The sequence below is a fragment of the Siniperca chuatsi genome, linkage group LG4 (genome assembly GCF_020085105.1).
Source record: "Siniperca chuatsi isolate FFG_IHB_CAS linkage group LG4, ASM2008510v1, whole genome shotgun sequence".
NCBI classification, from domain to species: domain Eukaryota; kingdom Metazoa; phylum Chordata; class Actinopteri; order Centrarchiformes; family Sinipercidae; genus Siniperca; species Siniperca chuatsi.
This window is the reverse complement of record NC_058045.1, coordinates 28,277,212-28,297,063: the sequence shown is the minus strand read 5'-3', so window position 1 is coordinate 28,297,063 and position 19,852 is coordinate 28,277,212. Positions and strand designations below refer to the sequence as shown.

Sequence of the window (19,852 nt, the reverse complement as noted above, 5' to 3'; positions counted from 1 at the left end):
ATTTGTTTGATGATCTGAAACATCTGAAACAGTCTGACAAACGTGCAAAAAAATATGAAATCAGGAAGGGGGCAACCACGTTCACACCACTGTATGTTTAGAATCTAAACAACACAGGGTTGTATAACGAAATTAAGTGGTATTTTCCTTTGCTACTCAAACTATAATATATAGTATATGACTTACTACACACACACACACACACACACATCTAACACTTAGATGTCACGAGACTTGCATCACTTAAGTCATGACTTGACGTGACTTTCTACTACCTAACCAAGTAGGTTCTGAAGGAGTCTCCTATAGATGCTAAAGGGTACCAAATGCGTATATATACACAACGCAGAGGTGCATGACAAAACGTTGGTATTTGCCACCCTGTAAGCTACACTGTGTCGTCTTTGAAGTGTAAGTAGGCAGGGGTGGAGAGGGAAAAAAAGAAAACTGGCAGAATCGCCAATCCTGCTTTTGATTTCAAAGGTCGAAATAGAAAGCTCATTTCGATCGATTTTCGATTTAGAATCGAAAACGTGACAACCCTATAACAAATAAACCCATACATTGGGCCACCTTCACAGGTGACAACAAATTTGTTATGCAGTGCACAGCTTAAGGACCCAAATGCAGACCAGGAAGTGGTAAGTGGATGAGGTATTGCAAAAATACGATCTATTTTAAATCTTAGTGATGCAGAAACTGTTGTACATGCTTTTATCTCCTCACGCCTTGATTATTGTAACAGCCTGTTCACTTGTCTTAATCAAAAAACTCTGACACGACTGCAGACGGTACAAAACGCAGCTGCTAGGCTGTTAACCAGGACCAAGAAGTACGACCACATAACACCTGTTTTAGCCTCTTTACATTGGCTCCCTGTTGGTTTTAGGATTGATTTTAGGATCTTGTTGATTACTTTTAAGGCTCTTCATGGCCTGGCCCCAGATTAGATTTTAGACCTTGTAATGCCTTATGAACCTTCACGTAGTTTGAGATCTTCGGGCAGGGGTCTCCTGTCTGTTCCTGAGTCCAGGATGAAAACTAAGGGGGACAGAGCTTTTGCTATCAGGGACCCGAGGCTCTGGAACAACTTGCCCGAAGAAATTAGGTTGCTGAGTCAGTGTCTTCGTTTAAGTCTCGTCTCAAAACTTTATATTTCATCATTCACTGTGTTATTTTATTTCTCTTGTTGTGAAGCACTTTGTACTTTGATTTGATAAGTGCTCTATAAATAAAGTTTTATTATTATTATGAGGTAGCAGGATGACTTCAGTATTTATTTGGTGATGTAGCTCACAGGCAGACAGGCAACAAACAGGTAACAGACTGGTAGGCAGATATAGGTCCAGGTAAATGGGTTACAGGGTGGCTGAGGTCGAAACCAGGAAATAAGTCCAACAAAGCTGACAGGGAGCAGGCAAAGTTCAAAGTCCAGAATCCAGACACAGTCCAAGGGAGACAAAGAATAATTCCAACAGAACTCATCAGAAACAACTGCCTGGCTGCTTGACATAGGTACAATAAAACACGCACATGACAGCAACAACGACCCAACAATGAACAAAGGAAAAGACCCAGAGTAAATACACTGAGGTAGGTGAGACAGCGAGACACAGGTGCAAACAATCAAGGAGGAGCCAACAAAGACAGGAAGTAAAACCACAAGACACACAAGGGGAGGAGAATACTACAAAATAAAACAGGAAACATATGACAAAACCTCAAACTATGACAAAATTAAAGGATAAACAACATCCTTTAATGTAGAGAATGAGTTTTCTCGTAATGGCCTTGAGTATTTTGTGCTGTTCTGACAGGAGCCTTTCAACAGTCCACTTTTCTTGACTGTTTTTTTTTTTTTTAGTTTGGAGATGTACAATACATTCGGATTCCACAATTGCAGTATTTGTCAAGTCCATGATTGGCTTTATTGCCGATACATCCAAAAATATCTCTCCCTCTGGATCAAGCCCTTTAAGTGCAGTGGACAGTGCGGTTTTGTGCTGACTAAAATGTGAATCCCTCTCCCCTAGTATGCAATCCAAGGCGTTGAAATACAGTCTCTGTAGCTCAGTTTTGTCATTGGACTTGATTCCGGTCATTTCTTCACCTACATACATATAAGTTTTTACTGATTTGGGGTCTGCGTTTCATTGAAATGGTGGTAGATGTGGCAGTGGCACTGGCCAGTGCGTGCAGAGGCCTTCATCCTGCAGTTTGTGCACACAATCCACAACAGTTGACAGTTTCAGTCCAGTTGAAAGCTTTGTCCCCTCTCCTTGTAGCAACTTGTTAGCAGGATCCGGCAGCATAAGCACCTATAACAAGGAAGTTTTATTTACAAGGGACATACAGACAGAAAATGAAGGGCTCAAATTATGGCACAAATACTTGAAGCAAAGACACTGGAAAGAGTTTCACTGGAAATTTCCGGCACGATCTAGGTATGTTTGAGGTACTTTTGTGGACATATCCTGTAAGTTTTATGATGATTGGACAAACAATTTCTTATTTAAAGTCTGATTCATGTTATGCTACGCCCATTTTTAGCATTTGTAGCGTCCCCTAATGGTTGATTTGAATGAGACTTTCAGGGGATGTTTCAGGTACTTATGTGGACACATCCTGTAAGTTTTGTGATGACTGGCCCAACAGTTGTTGACTTTGGTCTATTTATGTTTATTGGTGGACTTTGGGGGGGACCTTTTTGGATGGGTCTGGACCCCCAAGGTCCACCTATAACGCTGAAGCTGTTGCCTGGAGTTAAGTTCAAATCTGAATCTTACCCCCTGGTGTTTTTGCTGACACACCGGTGTGAGTGCGACTGTACCTACCTGCCATACAGTCCTTCACCTACTTCACATGCGGCATATACTTCTATACATTACACAATACAATATACAAATATTTTTGGATCATTTGGTGTCAAGTACAATATTCCACTGCTTGCTTTTTATTTTCATGGCAATTCCAAGTTACACTTTTACTAGTTTTACAATACCTTGATTTATATGATGCCTATCTGGAGGCAATAAAAACACAGCAAAGTAGCAAGATCAATCAGTTATAAAGGCAGATTATCTAGTAAAATGATATGGTCAAGTAAAAACTGTTTTTTTTTATCTCAGTGGTTAGCCCACAATCTGCTGTGGTGCCAGAACAGCGTCTGGAGAAGGAAGGAGGGCAGACATGATATTTACATGTCAAAAAGGTGCTGTAGATCTTATCTACAGAACAGTATTGCACTATCAACAGTATAGTTGTCAACAATAAAATAAGTGTTGGGTTCTTCCACTGTTCCACTAGAAATTGACCTTTCAACTTGCTGAGTGGATTGTTCTTAAGAATGTTGTCTGTATAGATTGCATTTACACATGGCAGACATCTGATCACAATACAATCCAGACCACAAGTGGTCTAGCCAATTTGATCAAATTACAATCACACATTGTTCTGTGTGCATTTTCGGTCGTACTTTATTTTATGGTACACTCATAAAATGTAATAAGCCGTACTTTGTATCAAATTAGACCAAAACTAGAAATAATGTTCTTTTTTAGACAGTAAACGAACACAGTTATACCTTAATTAGACACCAAATTACAAACTGCATATAATTTTGTATTAGACCCAAAATATACTATACTTAGACACTGTTATACTGAATTATACTCCAAATAGAAACCAAATAGGAGATCATAATACACAAATGGACACCATTTTACAAGATTATAGTCTAATTAAATCAAATAGAATACTGTATTAGATCCAAAATATGCTACAGTTAGATGCTATTCTACCTTTGCTACCAAATTATGCTTTATTAGACACCACATTTAATGCTGCCAACATGGGGCTATGATTGCAAAAAAACAGCCCCAGACCATCACACTTTACTGTTGGTATGATGTTCTTTTTCTGAAATGCGATGTTACTTTTACACCAGATGTAATGGGACACACAACCAAAAAGTTCAACTTTTGCCTTGTCAGAGTATTTTCCCAAAAGTCTTGGGGGTCATCAAGATGTTTTCTGGCAAAAATGAGACGAGCCTTAATGTTCTTTTTGCTCAGCAGTGGTTTTCGTCTTGGAACTTTGCCATGCAGGCCATTTTTACCCAGTCTCTTTCTTATGGTGGAGTCATGAACACTGACCTTAACTGAGGCAAGTGAGGTCTGCAGTTCTTTAGATGTTGTGGGGTCTCTGAATGGCTGAAGAACAACATGAAGACTTTGGAGTGGCCTAGTCAAAGTCCTGACCTGAATCCTATTGAGATACTGTGGCATGACCTTAAAAAGGCAGTTCCTGCTCGAAAACCCTCCAATGTGGCTGTATTGGCAGGCAGAATCAAGCGATCAACTAAGTAGATTGTGTGGCATGCAGGGCATCTGCACCTATGTAATGAAATCAGGAAACACGTGCCAGGCAGGTAACAGAAACCAGGAAAACTACAAGCAGCTTGTGACCATCAGCAATCTGCGTCATTGCTGTTAAAAAGTGCCCTGTAGGAGATTGATGAGGGATTTGGAGACAGCTGAGCAGGCAAGTGACTGTGTCAGGTGATCTCTAGAGGAGAGAAACTCACTGAGGGCAACTGGGAAGATGAGGCTCTCGAAAACTCAATAGGGACCAAGAGGGACCAAAACAGGAGAAACATGAGATGATGCTAACATCAAGTCACAAAGTATCACAAAAGACTATGATAACTTACAGCTCAATCAAATCACAAGAATAATTTCATAATTCAGCATTTTTGATGTAGCCATAATCCCTCAGAATCAGACAATGCTAAAATGAGGTAAAAACAAGTGTAAAACCAATGCAAGCTTATATTTCTTTATTTCATTTATAAATACCTTTGATTTTATGACAAATGTATGTCTGAACCTGCTGAAAATAAAGGTGTTTCTTGCTTTCACAGAATAGAATCTGAATCAATGAAATTGACAATACCCAACCCTAGTCAATACCTCTCACAGACCTGGTGATATTTGTTGCAAGATTCTCATTATTATAATTATATTTAATCTAGCATATAATTTATGGGTGAATTATATAAAACTTTACTGTGTAGATGTTGCTTTCATTGTGTCCACCCCCTGTAGTCCAGCTGGTCTGTAGCAATAGATGGCATTCACCTCTTCAAACTAGCTTTTCCAAAACCATTCCAGGAATTCAAATAACCAACCTTTCAGTTACATGTGCCTCTCTAACCTCCCTCGAGGTAGGGAGGTCAAACGAGTTTTGATTGCAGCCCAGAGCAAGTACTATTTAACAGCCACTTTGGCTTCACAATAAATAGATAATTGCCACACAATCTTGAATATTCAAGACTATTTTAGTTCTTTTAGTAGCTGTAATTCAAGATAATCCAATCGCACCAACAACAGTAGTGCATTGATTCAGGCACATTTGCACCAAACTGGTTCATTTGGCCACTTACAGTAATAATCCATTTTCAGTTTGGGGGAGTCGGTCATGCACGTAAATGCTCACCTCAGGACCTACTGCTGCCCTGAAGGTAATGTGGTTTATTTTTGTGCAGTTAATCCTGCTGCTCGTCTAGTATTGGCCACACTGGCAGTTTCACTTCCTGTTGACAAAAGAATGTAGGTTATAATCTGGTGGTCTCTGCAAGACTTGAACCACTGCTGGTGGCTGCGTCTTGAGTAACAGCCTTAATTTACTTATGCAAACAATTGGTCACAGTGCTTTCAGTGCTAAGTCTCTGTGTAATGGGTTCACATTACACAGTGTACGCCAACCACATGCAAACCAGGTATACAGCAAATATTCACAATACTGAATCTATTTATAAACATGTAGGTGTATTCCCATAACGATCATTAAATCATGATTTAAGATCACAAAAATAATTGGATCAGTTTGCAGTCTAATTCCTGCTTGGCTATCCCTTCTACCTAAGCTGGTGGCTTCTTATGGTATAGCCCTGTCTGGCCTGTGTATCTTTTCTAGGTATTCATCCTGAGTACACTAGGGCTTTGGGTGAACCTTAAAAAGGAAACTCTGAAGACACAGCAAATATTGGTGGTGCTGGTGTCCAGGTAAATGAGGTCTAACAATGCCCCTGCTAGTGAGAAATGAAGAGCCATTTGGGCTGGGGTGTGAAAGTCTTTGCACACCAAGTCCAATTTTTCCAACCTAAAATGTTGAACTTAAATACAAAAACACATGTTTAATTTACACACCAACTCCAAAACCTTGTCAGTCATGAAAGGTTTCATTACTTTTTCAATTTTTTTTTGTGTAGGAGCGATGTGAGATGTGAGTTTGTTTCCCCAAAGCAGTATATAGTGTAGCTGTGTGCATGCGTTTATCATATAGACAACTGCTGTTGAGGTTTACCTGCATCCAATTGGCCAGATTCTTTTTGACATGAGTCTGTGACTCCAGTATCAGCCTGTGTAACTCCTCCTTCGATACAGCTGGAGGTCTGCACTGTATTTTGTAAGGTGAGGTCACTGGGAATTTAAAAATGTTTTTCAGATTAAAAAAATAACATAAAACACAAACCAAACTCGATAAGTTATAAAATAAATCCACTGTGGTTTGGCTCTGAAACTGGGTATAAAACTCAAAAGCAAAATGGGACCATCTGTTCCATTGGACAGAAGGTGTGAGCAGACATCATCCCTGCCAAACTGACCCCGAAAGAGTCACTGCAGTGTGACTGGCTGCAGGGTTCAAGGGCTGCTGTTATGCAGTTGCAGTGATCAGTATTCTAAGGTGGCCGAAAAGTGGAAATCGCACTGCAACTTAAGAAAACACATGCAAACAAACAAAACACAAGCAAATTAAGAAAACATTTTCATTAATTTGACAACACAAAATTTCGAAAATACACTACAAATACACACAAGACAACCAAATACAGAAATGTGCTGCAAATACAGCACAACCAAATACACAGTGTTGGGTAGTAGCAGCGCTACAAGTAGCGGTGTTACTAGTTTAACTATATTTCTCAGTAGCACGGAGCTTTCTGCTACGGCCTGAAATAAAACTGCTAAGGATCAGTGGGTGACACCACTGTCATACATGGACGTGTATGTGTAGCCGAGAGAAGCACTTCCGTGTGACGTGACATCACGTACCAATCCTTGGGCTGATGCCTACAACGTAGCTGCAGCGGAATACAGACACACAAGCTTGAGTTTACACATTCACACGATTGCCGAAAAAGCTAACACACCCATCGCCTACCAAGCTAACCATCACAATTCAGTGCAGTCTGCAAACACTAGCCAGCAACTTGTCAACTAACCACTACCTAGCCACAATTTTTGAAAGTGAATAAAAGTAAGCGTGGTTGGTTTTGGAGTAGTAAGAGCAGAGATCACAGCTTATTGACAGTTTTACTGATCACTGAGATAGCACTGACTTGGAATGAAGTTGGTTCGATGTGAAAATAAATAAATAAATAAAAGCTTCTATGTAGTAAGCTACTTTTGCCATGTTGCTGTAGCTTAGCTTGCTACATTTCTTTGGGGGGTAGCTTCAGTGTAGTGAAGCTTCATTTAAAGTAGAGTAACTGGTAGCTTAGCTTACTACAATTTCCAAGTAGCTTGCCCAATAGCCTACTGCAAATACACAAACGCGCTGTAAATACACACGTGTTTTCTAAATGCTGTGCATGTGTTTTCAAATTAATGAATTTGCTTGTGTTTTCTCAAGTTGTAGTGTGTTTGCCCTTGTCGGCCACCGTAGCATTCATATGGTCTTCACCCAGTGGTGTGGTACATCAAAATAAGAGGCACTTCAGAATCATTATGTCCAAAAACGTGGGGTTAATGAGGGCAAAATATTTAAAAATTTCAATTCCATTACAACTATGGCAACTCTGCACCCTTTTTGCCCTGCAGTCTGCCAGTCTAATAGCTTTTGTCATTTCAGAACCATATTATTACTATTATTATTATCTTTAGTTCACAACTTTTGCCTCCTTTAACATATATGAATGTACAAATTAAACCCCCACACCCACCTACTCACATAAAATAACAGTACAGAATAAATCACAGTAAAGTGGCTGTTTGTTGTCAGATTGTTGTTTTTTGGAAAGTTACAAAACTACAGAGGTGTGCAAAAGTGTTTGCCCCCTTCCTGATTTCTTTTTTTTTTTTTGCATGTTTGTCACAGTTAAATGTTTCAGACCATCAAACAAATTAAAATATTAGTCAAAGATAACACAAGCCAAACCTACATGGCCCTGTGTGAAAAAGTGATTGCCCCCTAAACCTAATAACTGGTTGGGCCACCCTTAGCAGCAACAACTGCAATCAAGCGTTTGCGATAACTTGCAATGAGTCTTTTACAGCGCTATGGAGGAATTTTGGCCCACTCATCTTTGCAGAATTGTTGTAATTCAGCCACATTGGAGGGTTTTCGAGCAGGAACTGCCTTTTTAAGGTCATGCCACAGCATCTCAATAGGATTCAGGTTAGGACTTTAACTGGGCCACTCCTGCTCTATCCTGCATTTATGCACACACTTTATATCCTGCGTTTGCTTATTGCACTTCTGGTTAGACCTAAACTGCATTTTGTTGCCTTGTACTTGTACATGTGTAATGACAATAAAGTTGAATCTAATCTAATCTAATGTGCAAGATGTAGAGAAAGACTTAGCCTAATGCACTACAAGATGAGATAAAGATCTTCATTTCAAAAGAAACCACTTGAGATGTAACAGACAAGCTAGCAGTGATTATGGTCTCTTATCTGCTTTAAAGCATAATAAAACAAAGTTTAAAATCCAAAAACTTCACAGACTGTCTTCTGAACAGCTGTGAACAAGCATGGGATCTCAACACTCGAATCGAATGTGCTAAAAACTAACTAAAAATCTACCTTGGAAGTCAAATTTTTTTCATACAAGTTACTACATCTTTTATTGCAGTGTCAAACTTTTTCAACTACACAAATCAACTTGCTTCAAGAATTTTAAGGGAATGAGCACTAGAATCAAACAAAAAGATCTGATTCTAGAAAATTTGAATTTCAGGAAACAATAATAGCCAAAAATAACTAAAGATGAAGAGTTTGCAATGTAAAAGATAAACCAGACAAAACTTTCAAGTGTGTTACTTGAGAGATATTTACTATTGTGCAGGGGCAGTTTTGGGGCCACTGTGCATTGAAGCTTGCTAGTAACGCTGACATTTTAAATGTTTTCAAGCATTTAATTCCAAGGAATGTGCACACCTTGGGGGCCCATATATTACTCAAAACTGTAAACACTGATATTGCCTCAGTTGTGTATTTGATTACACACTGATGGAGGTAATGGTGATGAAAAGCAATGAAGTGTGCAGTTGTGGAAGTAGTACCCAAAAACCTAACTTTACAACAGCATTATTAAAGCTCCATGAATCAATATTGTTTATGTTAACATTACATTGTTGGCCTGGTGGTTTAAAACAGATACCTCATAGCCACAAAGTCCCCTCTTTCCCCACATTTCCTGCTATGAGCTTTTTAGCCTCTTTTAACTCATTGTTTTGGTCTTAATTGGCACATTAATGGTTCAGTCTCTGCCCTCTCATCATCCTCGTGTCCATCAGAGGCAGGCAGCAGTTTTCAGCAAAAAAGGTCCAATATACCCACTGTATGCTTCCTGTCCAGCACCCAATTGCAGATAGAGAGTGTTAGCAACTAGCTGGTGAAGAAAGTGGATCATCTCACAGCTAAAGAGCCTGATATTTTTCTCGGAAAAACAGCTAAAATGAGAGTGAATATTAGTAGGCATAAATCAGGGGGAAAGAAACACAAATGCGTGATAATGCTTCTCTGTGTCTGCTGGATGTGTAAGATACTGTTTACTAACAAATTAGTCATATCAGCTTTACAAGATGATAATATGTCAGGCCTGTGTGTTTGGCTGCTTGCTTTTTTTTCTGGCTCCTAGTGGCCAAAAATCAATGAATGCAGCTTTAATGTGGATTCAGTGGCCAAATTCTCCAGACATTCTACGGGGGACTCGTATTGTAAGTACAGGAAATCCTGTTTCTTGCAAGTCTGGATTAAATTCATTGATAAATATCTGTGGAGGCGTAGTATTTTACAGACAGATTTGCAAAATAAGCACATTATGTAATTATGCCTCTCAGACGGCAGCTCTACGTGAGAGGTAGGTGGTTTCTCAGTTTAGGTGGTGGTCATTCAGTAAACAACTACGTCTCTGATTGTTAATCCTATTATGTTATCTGCAATCAGTCCAAGGTGTTATGCAAATTCTGCACCCACACCACAAAAGCTTTTGAAAGCTGAGCATAAAATATGTGCAGATCACCTGCACTCAAACAATCACCACACACACAACTCTTCCATGATGAGCCCCTGACAAGCAGGTGATGACAGGACTTTGCTTGAAGCTTGCACTTAAATGTTATAAATTCACAAGAGCTACAGATCTATAAAACCCAATGAGTGCTCCTCTGCGAAATACTTGTGGAAATCCTATAATTAAAGGTTTTTCCTCAGGCACAGTAAATAGAATCTGCCCCTCTAAAGCCTTGAGGGAAAAATTAATACAACTTGTGAATACAAAAGGTTCACTTGTGGAGTCTCCTTGAAATGTCTTTTAGGAATTGAGATGTCCTTCAAGATGGCGCGCTGAGATCGATTCCCGGCTAACGGGCAGGACGGAGGAGCGAGGAGACGAGGAAGCACAAAATTGAGAAATGAGAAGAGCCCTTGATGCTTACAGTCCTAGGACGAGTTTGGACCGCCAGGAGGAGGAGGTTTTCAGACCCGGGCTCCCAGCTCCCAGTCCGGGCAGAGTCAGCTAGCTAATACTGCTAGCTGCACGGCTAACTGAGCTAATGATAGCTGTGATTAGCAGTAGTTACTTTACCAACAAGTAAAGTCATCTGTCCATCAAGAAAACTAACTTTCCTTCACGACCAAAAAAGCACTTTCTGTGAGACATACTGAACAACCTCCAAAAACTGAGCAGAGTAGTCTCGCATAGCCAGACCTATCTCCACACTCAATTTTAGCGCTATGACCAGAGCGGTCAATTATCTCAGACAGACTAAGCGGCACCTTTTCGCACAGACTTTGGGTTTTGTGACTTTTAAGACCTTTTACATGCACAAAAATGTAGTACATCACAATAAAGGGCAGGGGAAACACGAACAAGCATAATATGGCCTCTTTAAGGCAATACTGTATGTAGCAACAAATATGAGTAAATTATGTATTTACATTTGTAATACATTGTAGAAAAGTAGGCTTGTATTATTATTTTTTTTGATTTAATAGTAAAATAGTAGCGCTAGGCCTGTGTTAAAGTTTAACTGAAAAAAGCCTAAGAATGAGACAATGCTACATCACAGGATTCAAATAGTAATACAATATGTATCACTCCAGTCTTTGTATATCACTGTGTATCACTTATAAATGTCATCTGTCAACATGTACTTTAGGCCTCATTAAAATCATGGGATGCTGAAAGTGTTGTAGTGTGCTCAAAAGTTTTTAAAAAAAATGTTGAAGAATATTTGGCCCTTTGCTTTTGGCAAATACTCAGCAAGCTTCCATGTTTCCCTCCAAAGCACCTACAACGAGAGTTTGCTCTCAGACAAGCTTGAGAATCATATTTCATTTCACCTTGTGTCAAATGGCCCCAGGGAGAACTTTGATGACAATTTATCCAGGTCTCATAAAACTGAAAGTTGCTTTTGTCCTTTTAATTGTCCCTAGCCATGAAAACATGAAGATATAGATTGTAACACTGCACATGGAAATGTGCTAAAATGAAAATTAGTTCCTCTATGGCTTGACTTCAAAAAAGACTGATGTCACATGCAACACAAGAATGTTGTTTCAAAATAGGACAGCATATAATTAAAAAGTATACCAACTGTTTGTACTTGTACTAATGTAAAAGTTGTGGAATTGAAGGCCTGGATATAAATATCACTACACTAAAATTGTTCAGTGACCACAGGTTAAATATATGCCACAAATAAGAACACCAACAGGAAATGCCATTAGGCCACTGTAAAATCAGCATTAAGCAATAATAACACAATGTAAATATCAAAAGCCCATAAGATCCCACTATTATATCATTATAGTGAGCACCACAGACACACAGGTTTATTATAAAACAAAAATGTTATATGTAATTGAATAGTCAAAGCTAAAAGATCCACTCAAAAGCTTTTGAATCTTTCAACCATATCTTACGATCATCATTCACTGTTTAAGAAAAATGAGCATAGAGGTTTGTGTTTGTTGCACAAAGTATAGGCCTATACTCTCTGAAAACAATAACAGAAATAAATGTCCTAAATGTATGGCTGTATATTGTTCCCTATCATCCCATTAAAAGGTAGGCTAGATTATTTTAAGTTTCCTTAATTCATTCTAATTATTACTTGTTATTAGGCTATATCATTATTAGAACATAATGTAAATCAGTCAAAAAGTATGGGTGATAATGGGTTAAATGAAAAAAACTCCACTTAGTAGGCGATAAACTCACTATTGAGCAACAAGCACAGCAAAGCTCTGAACCTGTTTTCTTGCCTGATCTGTTTATATTCCCTACCAACAAAATGTAGTTAGGGCAACTCTTTTTCAAGCGGTGAACTACATTTCAGTTAAGAACTACACATATTAAAATAGAACATCTGCAGGCATTAGCAAGTTAAATTTAAGGCTTTTTAAACATTTCAAATGCTTCTTAGAATAACATTTAAGACAGTTTGCCACACAAGTAAGCACATGCAAGTTGTAGTCTTAGCTAAGGACACATTGCAGACTTTTATGACCATGACATATTCTGTCATGATGTATTAGACACCTGTATGAACAAAAATAAATTCAAGACTTTTTAAGGGCTTGCAAACATTCTTTAAATGTTATGATTTGCAGATTAGACCCAAACGCAGACGTAGATTAACTGAAAAGGGTATTTATTGTAAGGGAAGCAGGGACTGGAGGTAGAATGAGCAGGGAGGCAGCTGGCTGAGGCGGAGGGCAGTGAGGTATGGCTGGAGAGACAGGAGCAAGATGGATGAATGAGAAGGAATGGTGTGGCTAGCTGGAGATGACTGGTGGATGTAGGGTTAAGAGCAGGCAGGCTGGCAGATAGGTGAGGTATGATCCTGGAGCAAAGGAGAGACACGATTAGGCAGGAAAAATCATATGAGGAAACAAATCAACATACATATACATACATACATACATACACACACATATATATATATATATGTACACATATATATATATATATATATATATATATATATACATATATATATATATATATATATATACATATATATATATATATATATATATATATATGTACATATATATATATATATATATATATATATACATATATATATATATATATATATACATATATATATATATATATATATATATATATATATATATATATATATATATGTACATATATATAAGCGTAAATTAGTAGCATTAAGCAGCTAACGTTGCCTAGAGACTAGCCCAGAATGGCAGCTAGCTAACGTAAATGAATGCTATATTTTTCATTGTCGAATAATCTGACTGATTACGGCTAACGTTACCACTACAGCAACAGTTCTCCTAGATTAAACATTTCCTGTTACTATACATTTCGTATAGCGACTTAGCTAAACTAAATAGAAGCCTGACGCCACGCATTTTCTACCTGCTAACGTTAGCGTGTTTAGTCCTTTAGTTATGAGAATTAAAACAAGAAGACAAACTTGAATATTCTTAATATTATTCACTTGGTGGTTTCTTACCTACAGTCCTGCGGAGTTGGTAGAGGTAAATTGCTTTGTTGTCGTGCAGCCGACTGTAGCCGTCATGGCTGCGCCTAACTCAGACGCGGACGGGAAAGACTCAATCAGTCAGAGCCTCTCGGCAGTCAGACAGACTGCAGCCCGGGAAGTGTACTTTATGCCCATTTTGCTCCCAAAGCGTATGCAGTTCTACTCTGGTCATCAAAACTCCTTTGCAGTGTACCAGTTTGTAATGCAGTTAAGGATGGGGACTGTGATATAACGTCGTTGTTACGTTATTAAATGAAATCAAAATTGCGTAATTCTATAACGCTACTGCAACGGTCTCCGTGCGGACTGGTTATGTAGCGACCATGGCGCAATGTTGTCCCGCCGTCACCTGTTGCTAATGTTGCAACTTGCCGAAAGTGTAACGGCAGACGTGGTTTTGGAGTGAACCTCTTCACACCGCGGCTCGTCAGAGGGCGGCTCTTTGACTCCTCTTTATGCATCATTATAAAGGCTTAACTCCCTCCCTCTGCGCGCTGTCCCGCTCCGCCGCTGCGAGCCCTCAGTGTCTGGATCCGTGTTGTAGATAGATGGGCTACATGCCACACGCCATTAGCCTACAGGCTGCAAAGGTTGAAAGTTTGATTTCGCTTTTTTTTCCTCTTTGTCTTCTTTCTGGGGCTTGTTTCTCCTTTGCTTGGATACTACTGACTTAGGCATTGGATATGTGCACACAGGATGATGACAACCCCTTTCCTCCCCGTAGAAGTAAAATAAAATAGGCTTTCGCACACACTGGATTTACTCCTGTCGTTCCATATGAAGAAGTCAAAAGTAAGTGACTGGTTTTGTTTGTTTTTTATTTTAGGAAATAAATAGTTTGCGTTACGACATGACGCAGGGCAGCGGGACATGTTCCTGCTTCGAGTAGTCAAACGGAACCAGAAAGCCTTTCAGATTTGCCACGTTTTTTATGAAATTCTAATAAGGTTTTAAATGTAGTTTTAGAAAAGAGACACAGAGTGGTCTGTAATAAATAGCTGGGTGCAAGTGATCCACTCCTTTACTGTTCATTTACCTTCATTTCCGAGTTTCTTGTGGTGGCAAGATGTTAAACCTGCTTTCCTCCTTAACGTAGCGGTTTCCAAAATGCTCCACCTGTCCTCAGTTTATGCAGCTCGTCCCACGTACACGTCTCTTCCTTATTTCGTTGGAAGATCGCCGCTCCTAATGCCATCCCGGTCACTAAGTTCACATTAACGGCGCCGGTCTGGCACTCCACTTCTGAGAACGGTTTGCACCTTGCGTAACTGTCACTTATTTAGTCTTTATTCTTAAAATGATTGCATTTGTAGTCGGGGAGGAAGTAGCCGTCAGGAAGGCTCACTTTACACCTTTTTACCTACAGGACATCCGTAACGCCGAAGAGGTAACTTACTGCTTGTCTTTCAGGAAAGACATGATCTCTAAATCGAGCAGGCTAATATTATAAAGAGTACGGTCTGGACCTGCTCGAAATGAAAAGTGCCCGTAGATAATCTCTGTTATGATTTGGCCATATATAAATACAATACAATTGAATATAATAGCCTAGGCTAGAAGTTGTTTTCTGAACAAGCAGCTGATTTTCAAGCCATAATTAGCGGGTAAATTAAACTGTATATAATCAGATATGATGTGAGGTCTCTGCTTTTCTGGATATATTTCTCTTTGTGTTGGTGGTGCTTTGCCAGATTGTGGCCTGAAGTGATTCATTATCCATTTAAAGAATTTAACTTTAGGCAGCCTTCAGGTTATTCATCAGCCTGCTTTTGCAACGAGAGCAGCCTCTGGCCGCCTGTTCTAAGAGCGCTGCAGAGCCATCTTAGTTAGGCTTTGAAACTGCAAGCCCTGACACCATAATCCGTGGCCTCTGACATGGCTGACCCAAAAATGTACAAATTGACGACATTTCTGCAGCTGTCATTTTCTGCCACTGCGGTGGAGGTATAGCCTACACGAAAGGTTTGTTCCTCTGTCTGTGCCTGCAGGTGATCACCGAAGGCAACCAACTAGCCTACTATTAAACAGAAACACGTTTTGTAATGTCTTTCAAATGAAAACATCTCTAATTTTACCAATTTAAAAAAACCCTGTGCACTTCTACATTTGAGCAACTCTGCCATGTGAAAATTGTTTTATGTATACTTAATGTGTGTGTGTGTGAGTTGTGCATAAGGTGTGTGAAATCAATTTAGGCAGGTTTAACCTGCATTACACCCCCAGGCTCTTTGACTGAACCCTTTGCATATCAGTTTTTTGACAAAGCTCTGCCTCACTCTGCTTGGCAACTTAAGCTCCTTTTAATAACTATATCAAATGAAAAATAAAAGGACATGAAACAAATTAATATTGATTAGACAGGGTGTGTATCTGTGTGTGTGCATGTATCTGGGAATAAAAGTCTTTGAAGTTGCATCCCTGCCACTGTTAATCATATTCTGAGCAGAGTTTCCTTTGTGCTTTTTAATGAAGTTATAGTAAGTTGTGTTGCGTGCCTGGCTGCATTAATAAACACCTTTCATCTTTTATTTACTGTCCTTGCCACAGCTCCTGGTGCTTTCCACTGTCACATAATCCCATGTTGAAAATATGTACAAATGTATATACAGTATAGTAAATGTTTAGTAAAGTGATGACGGTACTATCTTTGGTGTTTGTAATAAGTTATAACCAGGAATTAAATGGCTTAGATCCACCCTAATGAAAGTGATTGTTCACCAGACTCTGAAGACTAGTCCAGAATTCTTAGACAAGCTATGGCACACGAGGTGTATGTATGAGAGTGTGTGTGTGTGTGTGTGTGCGACACCATCACAGACCATTTGACACCAGAAGGGAGCGCTAGTTTTCTGATGCCTGCACAGTGTTGGAGAGACCAGCCGTCCAGGTCTTTGGGCTGTGGTTTAGAGAGACATCACATGTCTGCGGTTCCCCTCTGTCCTGAACAGAGAAACAAATATGTGAAAGTAATTTGTGTTATTTATTGCCAAGCTCCATGATTATATGCAGCTTGCGGTTGTTGACTGGCTGAGCTATTTGACCAGGGTATACACCTGGTGACAAGGAGCTGGAGTGTTTAAGTACCAGGATGATTTAGACACACTCATGGTCCAGCTAGGGGATACGAGTTCTAACACAGGCTGTAAATCCACAGGCCAACTGCTCACATAATGTAGCCTCAGTTTGCTTCTGCTTTATTGTTGTGGCCTCTGACCTGCTGAGGACCAGCGTGCAACATCAAAATCCCCTGAGTAAACACAGATATATTTTTTATTTTTGATGGATATTATATATAAATAATATTACATATATATATATATATATATAATATGAATTGTTTCAGATTTTAAAAGATGCAGGTAGGTGCAGACCAGAAGGCAAAGAATGAAAAAAAATGACAGGTCGCTCTGCATCAATAGATTTACGTCACATGTTCCGGGAAGCATACAAAAAGGTAGGCGTTGCCGCAAGGAAGATGTTGATGTGTTTGTTTGATTACAAAAAGTACATGTAATAAAGGCTTGAATCTGATATGTCATGTCTCAGGTCAATGATTTATTTTAATAGTTTTATAATGAGATCACATTTACAGCAGGAAAGGTGTAAGCTCACTCAGTGCAGGGCGAGGATGGTGTTGCTGCTGTTGAAAATAATTCGTTCCTCCAAAGTGGATCTTCTAATATAAATCAAGTCAAATCAAAACATTGTCTGATTTACCTTGCGGTCCCCGGTTAATAATTTCTGTTGCGTCTGTGAACTTTAGCCCAGAGGTGATTTATGACACATTATTGGAGCCAAGTGTGAAGCCATTCAATTTCCCTGGGATAGATATATCAGCAACTCGCATCAGTGATGAATGCTCATTTGTCAATGCTGCATATCAAATAGACCCTATGACTCATGTTTTGATCACAGCTCATGCCTGGCTGCAAATCTTTCCATGAGTTATTCGCTTTGTGTTAAATGAGATCCATCACTGCTACCTTATTGTGTGTTAGCCTAACGTGAATCTTAAGGTTCCCTTAATGTTCCAAATATTCCACTTCAATTTTAAATTTAAGTGGTAAGTTTATGGCTGCGAATTTATACTCATTTCTCAGTAATTCAGCTCGACATATAAAACCATTGGAAATCTTGTAATTTAGACTTCTACTTAAAGTCCTGTGGGTTTGACCAAAGCATGTTCACAGGGAGGTTTAACCAGCTCATCAGTTAAGTTGTTCTGTACCTTGTGATGATCGACCCACCAAAGGTTATGTGGGGTTGAAGAGGTTCAGTCCAAATGATCTCCACATGTTATTGGTAAAACTAAATTCATTTGGTTTGGTTCTGTGATTTGTTTTCATGCATTCTGAGAAGTCTGAATACTTAATGGACTTTGAGTATAAACAGTTTCATATTCATTTATATTATACTGGAATATTGTGGAGGTTGAAGTCCAGAATCAATACTAAAATCGTACCCCTGACAGCAGAGATTATCACCAGTAAGCCTCCCCGTCCTTTGTACACAAAGCTGATGTTCTTGGATGCAGGACTCTCGGCTCATTTGTACCATCCAGATCCAAAGAGGAGGTACATAATACTTACCGCAAACTGCCAGAGCCACAGCTGTACAGCAGTGTGTTTTATGAAATTGAAAAGGAAATTATTATATAAGTCCCACCTCAGTTAGATACTGAAGAAAGACCATTTGTCAGGGATGTTTACAGGGTTGCAGTGTGGTTAAGCGGATGCAAAAACCACTTTGGTAGGTGGTCTCTGGTTTCTTAGAACTTTGTTTTAGTTAAATTTCATTAAAAATGAAATCCAATCATAGAAAATAATAAAATACAGTCCAGCAAACACATTCAAAGTGCTTCGTAGAAAGTGCCGTAATTTTCTCTAAATCTTTGTTAAGTCACAGTCTTAAACATTGGCTTTCCCCTTGTGTAAAAACCCACTTTTTTCAGAACTGTAAACCACGCAGAATCTATGAAAGCAACAAAGCAAACGTGGTTTGAGTTACGCGATCTTCTTCTGTCACAGAGCCTGGGCTTCGTGTCTGAGCATTTGATGTCTTATTACTGCAATTATTGTTTGTTGCTGCCCTAGCCAACACAGTCTCTCCATAATTATGAGTTGAAATGTTGAGTCCTTCCCCTGTTCGCCACTACTGCAGCTTCTCTAACGCGTATTTGATGAAGTCCTAGTGCCCAAAATTAGATCCAATTTATTTCACTTGCTTGATCTATATATGTTTATGTTTATATCATTTTGAATTTCTTTGAATAAAAAGCAAGTGCTTTTCTTAAAGGGAATTTGACTGAGCCACTGAGAGTGCAGAGACTGCAGCCACTGATGTTAGAAACCTGGCAACCACTTCAGCAGGTGCATCAAGGGTTCATTTAAATATTCTCCTCTGCGGTATTCTCATGAGGTACGAAACAAAATATGAAAAGGTTGTATTTTGTGGTTTCTGCTTTGGCCAAGAGACATAAGGGCATAATGCGAACCAGCTTTGGACCCACAGTGCTTCTTTATAATGAACCGCTCTCCTTTCACCTCTGTCTCATATGATCATTCTTGAGAATGTTTTGAAAACACCAAGCCACATTTCGAGTGATTTTAAATTTTGTCAGAGGGTTCATTGCTCTGCTATGGGTTGGGAAAATTCTTTTTAAAAATCCACAGGATAAACTCTCAAATTCATGGCAGTCAAACAAAGTCAAACAAGTCTGTTTTTGTTGGTCCTTGAAAAGTTGACATTTAGGGTATACAAGGTTTTGCAGAGTAGCCGCAAGTATTTTCAGGGAGCTGTGGATGTAACCCTTAAACCCTTTCTGAATTTAAACTCTCCTACTGTTCGGCATTTTGGCCATTTTGTAAAGTCTGGATATAATGTTACATTAAACAATCCTCCTAGAGGCTTAATTATATTAACTTAAAGCAGGATTTAATGTGTTTATGTGGTGTTTCATCTGCTGTATAAAAGGGTGATTTTCAGTTGATTTGGTTTCACTTTTTTTCACACTCTGCAGCAGAAGCCTTCACA

General features: G+C 39.1%; 1 protein-coding gene and 2 long non-coding RNA genes across 8 annotated transcripts in view; 1 reads left to right on the top strand and 2 right to left on the bottom strand.

Annotated features, from left to right (window-relative positions):
- Positions 1 to 1,259: 1,259 nt before the first annotated feature.
- Positions 1,260 to 14,990, bottom strand: LOC122874964. Its single transcript, XR_006377714.1, has 2 exons — positions 14,856 to 14,990; positions 1,260 to 2,318 (listed from the first exon to the last, which is right to left on the bottom strand). It is a non-coding gene; the product is annotated as an uncharacterized LOC122874964 (long non-coding RNA).
- LOC122874963 lies at positions 12,101 to 14,031 on the bottom strand. The gene is made up of 2 exons (XR_006377713.1): positions 13,790 to 14,031; positions 12,101 to 13,138 (listed from the first exon to the last, which is right to left on the bottom strand). It is a non-coding gene; the product is annotated as an uncharacterized LOC122874963 (long non-coding RNA).
- Positions 14,217 to 19,852, top strand: part of kitlga (kit ligand a) — a 29,279-nt gene continuing 23,643 nt past the window's right edge. For 3 of the 6 annotated variants that reach the window (XM_044193568.1, XM_044193565.1, XM_044193566.1), the window contains exon 1: positions 15,076 to 15,206. In XM_044193568.1, the coding sequence (XP_044049503.1) occupies positions 15,117 to 15,206 (90 nt within the window). In that variant the 5' untranslated portion in view covers positions 15,076 to 15,116. Of the gene's footprint in view, positions 14,612 to 15,075; positions 15,207 to 19,852 lie in introns of those variants that run through there. The other 3 variants (XM_044193570.1, XM_044193567.1, XM_044193569.1) reach the window with 3 other exon arrangements.